General features: G+C 39.5%; 1 protein-coding gene across 1 annotated transcript; it reads right to left on the bottom strand.

Annotated features, from left to right (window-relative positions):
• Positions 1-301: 301 nt before the first annotated feature.
• On the bottom strand, positions 302-7,412 carry LOC117427045 (sodium- and chloride-dependent GABA transporter 2-like). The gene is made up of 5 exons (XM_034925428.2): positions 7,271-7,412; positions 6,727-6,861; positions 1,084-1,224; positions 619-706; positions 302-498 (listed from the first exon to the last, which is right to left on the bottom strand). The coding sequence occupies exons 1-5, from the start codon at positions 7,410-7,412 to the stop codon at positions 330-332; spliced, it is 675 nt and encodes a 224-aa protein (XP_034781319.2). The 3' UTR covers positions 302-329.
• Positions 7,413-9,249: the final 1,837 nt, after the last annotated feature.

Raw genomic sequence — 9,249 nt, 5'->3', positions numbered from 1 at the left:
TTTACTAAAAAAAACAAAACAAACAAAAAAAAAACAGGTGTCCAGATATCAGAAACCACAAGGTGGCGTCATGAAACTCTCACGCTTTCACAACATTGCAAGTCAATGGAACATGCAAATCTGTGATATATATATATATATATATATATATATATATATATATATACACACACACACACACACACACACACACACACACACACACACACACACACACACACACGTTGATTCTGTGGTGGAAAGGAGAAGAGGGTTTGAGAGGGTTTGAGAGCCAGTTATACATGAAAGGAACTGGGCTGGATGCATCTCGACTGGTGTCGCTTTGCAAGTCAAATTCCTGCACGTGTGCCTCGTCGCGCCCTCACCTTTCCTGTGGATTTGACTCCCTTCCAGACACAGAAATAGCAGATAATCCAGGCGAGCAGGAGACACAGCGTCATCTCCCAGTGCAGGCTGCCCACCTCCTCAATCCCACCAGAGATCTTCAGCACCCGCCTCCTAAAGGGACCAGGACACGCATACAATTAAACAGGGATAATCAGTGTTTCTACACCATATTGGGAGTCAATGAAAAATACTGTAAACAAACATGTGCATGCGTGGATTTAACTAACGTACTCCCAGAACTCCATGGCCGGGGACGTGGCGTTCTTGGGAACAGTCCAGTTAGAAGTGAGGTTCTGCTTGTCGAATTCCACACAGGTACCTGTCAGACACGGGGAAGGGAAGGCAGAGGATAACTTCAGAAAGGAAAGTGACAAACAGTTCCAGCCGCTGTTGAAGCAGGTTGCTCTGGGTAGCTACCTGGAGATATAAAACAGTACCTGCTGAAGTGTGAAGGAGAGAGGCATGTCCCATAGGGAAAGAACACATATTTTAAATATAAATATATGCAATGTAACCATTTTATATGTTACATATATGCATCACATATCCATATATTTATGTACATATAATCTTAATATGTTTTTAAATATAAACAAACTATAAATGTGTCATGACCACAATAAATGATATAATGTAACATGATTAGTATGCATTAAGAGTGCTACCATTCCCTCACTGCCCTCCCAGTCAGAGTACCTGTATTCCAGGTGTTTCTGCAGCTGGCCCAGGACAGCTCCCAGCTGAAGGAGTGGAAAAAGTAGGAGAGAGCCCAGGCCAGGATAATGATGTAAAAGATAATTGTGTAGACAACGATCAACTGACTGGCATAACCCATACCTGGAGAGAGGGGAGGAGGAGGGGGAAGCACACAAGAAGATATGAAGATTGACATCCACTTCTGGTACTGCAAGGCTTTTCATGTCTTTAATATATTTAACAAGTAACTGATGCAAAGTATTCACACAGTTCACTACAGACATGTGGCTGAAAGAGCAGAAGGTTAAGACTTGAACAAGCCCTCTGGTATACAAGCTTTGCACAGTAATTTTCTGTGCTTTTCCCCATGGTTATACCATGCATTTACCATGCTTTACAGTACCTATGGGCTTTACGATGCTTACCTATTCTTTGCTATGCATTCACAATCAGAGACACTGGGTGTTATGCACATGCTCCATCAATATTCTGTAATGCAGGACCAGCACCACCAATGTTTGAGCTTATATATAATAATTGTACGTACTGTTTGTTGGGACTGCTATCTATACACAATAATATGCTCAAATACTTGAGAAACAGTGTACCTATCGAATAACATTTCACATCAGATTAGTTTAACAGGTAAATCAGCGTTATTTCTCCTTCGTTAGAATTGAAAGCCTTCACAGACCAGCGGCTCTTGCACAAAGTGACGAAACCAGAAAGGGTCAGATTGTGTCAGGGTTCACTTTTTTTTGTCATTTCCAAGTACAATATTATATTTGTGTATTTTATTTGTGTATTCAATATTATGGTAGTGTGTTGTTAGTCTGCCTACCAAGCCTACTGAAACAGACACAATTTCCTTAATGACTTTGTTTTGTGAACTGAACAGCGCCAATGCTCTTTACTAAGCAGTCTGTGCACTAATCAATAATTACTTCAATCTTTGTAGGAATACTAATGTATAATTAAGTGGACTCGTACACATGCTTTATTATGTACCAATTGTATCTGTCCTGGTTTGCTGGCTTCATTATGTTGGTGTAGTTCAGCTGCATGCACTATGTCCTGTCCATATGACAGACACAATAACAATAGTGTATGAGACGGTAGTGTTTATACAAAAAAAAAAAAAAATATATATATATATATATATATATATATATATATATATATATATATATATATATATATATACAGTATATATCAAATATCCTAGGAGTTCGGAAAGCAATTTAATTTATAATCCAAGTTACAAAAGATGAAATTCTTACTTCAGTTGTGTATATGCAGTTAAACATTATAATGTAATATATGCTGTAGCAAGGCAGTAGAAAACCCTGCACATATAAAAGGGGGCAGGGCAGGTACTCCCCGCCCCTGTACAGTTGTTTTATTTTGTATTTGTTTATTATTATTGTTATGATTTATATATGTATGTATATGATTGCGAAGCCATAGTTTATTTTGCTTTTGCAGTGTGGATGGGAAGCCCCATCCACATTAAAAACCTTGTGCAGAAGGTGACCATCTCCCGAGTTAATTAATTGTTTAATATGTTGCTAATCGGGAGATGGTCATCTGTATAAAAGCCTGCAGTTTTCTGTGTTCCGGATGGAGAGGAGTCTTGTGGGTTCTAGGAAGGAGGAACAAAAGTGAGGTAAACTGAAAACGAAACTCAAAGTAATCTGTGTCCGTGAAGGCTACTGCCCAGCCTGAGCGATCTGTGTGTTTAGTGTTCGTTACTTGTTGCGTGACCTTTTTATTTCTCTCTGTGAGCAAGTGTTTTTGTTTGAATATTTATTTTATTTGTTTCAATAAACGCCGCCGCACCTTTGCACCACACTATTTTGCCTTTGTTTTTGTTCCTGCTTCTGGCCTGACGTCACCACTTAGCCATCCCTGTCACATGTGCATATTTTCATTATTTATTAATTTTATTGGTAGCACTTTATAATATGGTCCAATAATAAACACTTTAGTAACCCTTTATTGATGATGAATACATAGTATATAAACTATGAACAAACAGGTAATAAATATTTATAAAGCCCCTTTTTAGCGCCATTATTAATGCTTAATAATGTCCACTAATAAACACTTCAACCATTTATGAATGATTGATAGATACTACATATGAAAGAACAAACTATAAATACAGACGTGCTCAAAGTTGTTGGTACCCCTCCACAAAAAACAAAGAATGCACAATTTTCTCTGAAATAACTTGAAACTGACAAAAGTAATTGGCATCCACTATTGTTTATTCCATATTTAATAGAAATCAGACTTTGCTTTTGATTTTTTATTCAACATAATATTGTAAATAATAAAACAAATGAAAATGGCATGGACAAAAATGATGGGACCGCTAACCTAATATTTTGTTGCACAACCTTCAGAGGCAATCACTGCAATCAAACGTTTTCTGTAGCTCTCAATGAGACTTCTGCACCTGTTAACAGGGAGTTTGGCCCACTCTTCCTGAGCAAACTGCTCCAGCTGTCTCAGGTTTGATGGGTGCCTTCTCCAGACTGCAAGTTTCAGCTCTTTCCATAGATGTTCGATAGGATTCTGATCAGGACTCATAGAAGGCCACTTCAGAATAGTCCAATGTTTTGTTCTTATCCATTCTTGGGTGCTTTTAGCTGTGTGTTTTGGGTCATTATCCTGTTGGAGGACCCATGACCTGCGACTGAGACAGAGCTTTCTGACACTGGGCAGTACGTTTCGCTCCAGAATGCCTTGATAGTCTTGAGATTTCATTGTGCCCTGCACAGATTCAAGGCACCCTGTGCCAGGCGCAGCAAAGCAGCCCCAAAACATTACCGAGCCTCCTCCATGTTTCACTGTAGGTATGGTGTTCTTTTCTTTGAAAGCTTCATTTTTTCGTCTGTGAACATAGAGCTGATGTGACTTGCCAAAAAGCTCCAGTTTTGACTCATCTGTCCAAAGGAATTCTCCCAGAAGGATTGTGGCTTGTCAATATGCATTTTAGCAAATTCCAGTCTGGCTTTTTTATGTTTTTCTTTCAAAAGTGGAGTCCTCCTGGGTCTTCTTCCATGGAGCCCACTTTCGCTCAAAAATTGACGGATGGTGCGATCAGAAACTGACGTACCTTCACTTTGGAGTTCAGCTTGTATCTCTTTGGCAGTTATCCTTGGTTCTTTTTCTACCATTCGCACTATCCTTCTGTTCAATCTGGGGTCGATTTTCCTCTTGCGGCCGCGCCCAGGGAGGTTGGCTACTGTTCCATGGACCTTAAACTTCTTAATATTTGCAACTGTTGTCACAGGAACTTCAAGCTGCTTGGAGATGGTCTTGTAGCCTTTACCTTTACCATGCTTGTCTATTATTTTCTTTCTGATCTCCTCAGACAACTCTCTCCTTTACTTTCTCTGGTCCATGTTCAGTGTGGTGCACACAATGATACCAAACAGCACAGTGACTACTTTTCTCCATTTAAATAGGCTGAATGACTGATTACAAGATTGGAGACATGTGTGATACTAATTAAAGAAACTAATTAGTTTGAAATATCACTATAATCCAATTATTTATTATCTTTTCTAAGGGGTACCAACAAATGTGTCCAGTCCATTTTAGAATATCTTTGTAGAATAAGCAATAATTCATCTCTTTTCACAGCTTCTTTGCTTTATTCTATGACATACCAAAGGCATGAAAGTATACATGATAAAATAGCTTTTAATTTCATCACTTTTCAGGAGGAATGAACCATTATTTCAATGAGCTGTAAGGGTACCAACAAATTTGAGCACGTCTGTATGTATGAAGCCATTTATAAATGAGGTTATTAAGGACAAATCAGCATAGGGAGCTGAGATTATTCAAGCACATTATAAATGTCATTATTAGTGCTTTATAAGGTCTACTAATAAACACTTTATTAACCCTATATTCAGGATTAATAGATGATAGATAAAATAAATTAAGAACATTAAATAACAGTAGTACAGTAATCAGTCGCGTATCCGCCTGTCACATATCCACCATAACTGTTTATCCGCCATGATCAATCTCTTCAGCAATGTTAGTTTCTTATTGAACAGAGAAGATTTGTTATTATTATTATTATTATTTATTTCTTAGCAGACGCCCTTATCCAGGGCGACTTACAATTGTTACAAGATATCACATTATTTCACATTATACAGATATCACATTATTTTTACATACAATTACCCATTTATACAGTTGGGTTTTTACTGGAGCAATCTAGGTAAAATACCTTGCTCAAGGGTACAACAGCAGTGTCCACCACTGGGGATTGAACCCACAACCCTCCGGTCAAGAGTCCAGAGCCCTAACCACTACTCCACACTGCTGCTTGTTCCGATATTGTAGATCCTTCCTAAGTTTTCGTACACTGTGTTGTATGTGCTCTGTGCACTGTCATTGCTGGTAGTGTCACGTGAGCTGTTCAGTGTGTTGATATGTACAGTAAATAAATCCTGTTTGCCTGCAGGGGGACATATCAACTTCAACCTCCATCTGGATCTCCTGCCTGTCACTCGGCAGGAAATGTACACATCCACACAGCAGACGGCTACTCTGTCACAAGCATTAATACCCTGTATCTTTCTAAACAAGGGACTTAGGGGAGCTCTCTAATAAAATCTAAATCTCAAAACAATAATTGTGTGAATATAGTAATTGTTACAGCTGTGTATAATGGTATTTAAAACAGGATTCAATTATCAGACTTTTTACATATCCGCCCTTACTGTGGTCCCACGGCAGTTGGATACGCAACTAACTCCTGTATATGATTTTGAATTTAGTATTGGTCATGGCTTTTGATCTTAACCCTTTGAGTGATTTTTTCCATGTATATATTGCAGAATAAAGCTGTTACATCCCACCATTTCAAGCCACATGTAAAAATTGTACAGTTGTTTTGTTTAGCTTTCAGTGCATTGAGGAAACAGGTTCATTTAGAGATATTTAAAAAGAAGTGGTTTTCCTGCATAGCCTCCACGTTGTCTTGGCTGCTCTTGTTGCTTCACAGCCACACAGATTAGCTATCAACCTCGTATTAATACTTTGGAACAGCCTGCTGCCATCTCCCTTTGTCCTTCTTATTACTCTGTTGTATCTGTATGTGCTGTGAAGTGTTTTTTCTCTCTCTCTCTCTCTCTCTCTCTCTCTCTCTCTCTCTCTCTCTCTCTCTCTCTCTCTCTCTCTCTCTCTCTCTCTCTCTCTCTCTCTCTCCTTCAGCTCAGTATGCACTTGTGTAATCAACGCTTGTGAAAGGATCCATTGGGGTACAGATACTGTGTAATTCTGTTTTGCATGGCAAAGTAAATACACTTATTAATAGATAGATTTGAACCCAGGTTTATTGCAGCCCTGTCTACAGTGTTGTTTGAAAACTCAGCAGGCAAACGTTTCTATTACCTACATCGGTGTGGATATTGAAAATAAAATCTTCAGAAAAATGACACTTGAAGGTTATTAAGGATGTGCAAGAATGTGTTATTTAAAAGCCTTGATTACCCCTATAAAGTAATGCCTTCCTCAGTGTAATGGTAAGACATTTCCTTTTGGATTTTGTTTGGTGCCTTATAATAATTTATGATTAAAGAGTTAATTAACAGACAATGATTCTCTTGCCTTCAAAGAGTGGGCAGATTTTCCTCCAGGCGGTGATGCCCCCCTGGCTGGTGTACTGCCCCAGAGCTGTCTCCAGGAGGAACAGAGGTATCCCGCAGAACACCAGGAACAGCAGGTAGGGGACGAAGAACATGCCTGTTTGAAGAAACATTGTGAGGTAGGCTAAATACTCATTGACAGTTGATCTCACTGTGGAATTAGGCCAAATACTGAAGCAAGATTCATTTGCAGCTTTTATATTTACATATAAGTGAGACGTGTCAGCAATTCCATTTGCATAACAAATTTGTCAGTAATGGGAGGAAAAATGTAATTGATAGTTATGTCCCTGGTCGATTTAATGAGGTTAAAAGCTCTATAACCACGAATGCAGACGAGCCCGGCTCTTTTATAGAGTAATTGAGATGCTCTCTGGGAGTATGCAGGGTCGCCAGTTCACGCCCACCCTCTGCCCTGTGACACAAACAAGAGACTGCTGACTACTACACTGCCACAGAAGAAGAGTGTACACAAATGTAGGGAAATGCACAATACTGTCACACACCTCCTCCGTTTTTGTAGCACAGATAGGGGAACCTCCACACATTTCCCAGCCCGACAATCTGCCCGGCAACAGCCAAGATGAACTCTGTTTTGCTTGCCCATTGGCCCCTCGCCTTGATTGTTGCCCCCTTCTGAACTTCCATCCTGCACACAAGAAGATCATAAGAAAAGGGGTTGATTGAGTTCACTGCAGTAGCGCTGGACAGAACCATCACATTGCCCAGCAAACAAATCTCAGCTTGTAAAGACTTATTTCATAATGCAGGTTGACATACTTTGCTGTCAGTCTTCAAAGGGCAGTGTATAGAGATGGGGGGGGAGCAGTCCTACACTTGATTGCTTACACTTTGGTGCGGAGGGTCATTGCTGGGGAAGCTGCAATGTTGCATAACCCTCAGTCTTGTATTTTACACCATCATGTCAAGCTGGGCCCCTCAGACTGCCGAAGGGCACATGGCTGTAATCTGAACCCCACAAGACTCCTCATGAAACAACAGAGAGGGGTGAGGAATCAGCGGGGGACCAGCACTGCTATGAAACACCCTGCGCTCTCTCAATGTATCTGGTATGGTCAAAGGAAAACAATTATTGATTACATTCATTTGGTGGTACAGCCTACATAACTTGTACCAATGCAACTTTGCAGCTTTTATATTTACATGTAAGTGAGACAGTAATGACATTTGCATTAGTTAGTAATGAGAGAAAAATGTAACTGATGGCCAGATGACAATGTCTCGAGCTGCATTTTGTTGCTTCTGTACCGGGATGTCCTCTGTGAGATGTATTCTGTTTGCAGTGATTTGGGTACATCTGAGGCCTTTGATGACAATTCTGCTGTCAATTGTGAGCTCTTAAGAACATAAGAGCATAAGAAAGTTTACAAACGAGAGGAGGCCATTCGGCCAGTCTTGCTCGTTTGGTTGTTAGTAGCTTATTGATCCCAGAATCTCATCAAGCAGCTTCTTGAAGGATCGCAGGGTGTCAGCTTCAACAACATTACTGGGGAGTTGATTCTAGAATCCCACAATTCTCTGTGTAAAAAAGTGCCTCTTATTTTCTGAAGGCCCCTTTATCTAATCTCCATTTGTGACCCCAGGTCCTTGTTCCTTTGTTAAGGTCGAAAAAGTCCTCTGGGTCAACATTGTCAATACCTTTTAGAATTTTGTATGCTTGAATCAGATCACAGTGTAGTCTTCTTTGTTCAAGACTGAATAGATTCAACTCTTTTAGCCTGTCTGCATACGACATGCCTTTTAAACCAGGGATAATTCTGATCACTCTTGTTTGCACTCTTTCTAACGCAGCAATATCCTTTTTGTAACAAGGCGACCAGAACTGAACACAATATTCTAGATGAGGTCTTAGTAATGCATTGTACAGTTTTAATATTACTTGATTTAAATTCAACACTTTTCACAATATATCTTTTTTGGCCTTTTTTATAGCTCCCCCCATTGTCTAGATGACATTTCCGAGTCAACATAAACTCCCTAGGTCTTTTTCATAGATTCCTTCTTCAATTTTAGTATCTCCCATATGATATTTATAATGCACATTTTTATTGCCTGCGTACGGTACCTTACACTTTTCTCTATTAAATGTCATTTGCCATGTGTCTGCCCAGTTCTGAATGCTGTCTAGATCATTTTGAATGACCTTTGCTGCTGCAACAGTGTTTGCCACTCATCCTATTTTTGTGTCGTCTGCAAATTTAACAAATTTGCTTACTATACCAGAATATAATACTGATCCTTGTGGCACCACTGGTTACCTCGCTCCATTTTGAGGTTTCTCCTCTAATCAGTACTTTCTGTTTTCTACATGTTAACCACTCCCTAATCCATGTGCATGCATTTCCTTGAATCCCTACTGCGTTCAGTTTGAGAATTAATCTTTTAGGCAGGACTTTGACAAAAGCTTTCTGGAAATCTAAATAAACCATGCTGTATGCTTTGCAATTATCCATTGTCGATGTTG

Source organism: Acipenser ruthenus, chromosome 11, assembly GCF_902713425.1.
Source record: "Acipenser ruthenus chromosome 11, fAciRut3.2 maternal haplotype, whole genome shotgun sequence".
NCBI classification, from domain to species: domain Eukaryota; kingdom Metazoa; phylum Chordata; class Actinopteri; order Acipenseriformes; family Acipenseridae; genus Acipenser; species Acipenser ruthenus.
Note: the sequence above shows the minus strand (reverse complement) of the source record. Positions and strands in the feature narration are given on the sequence as shown.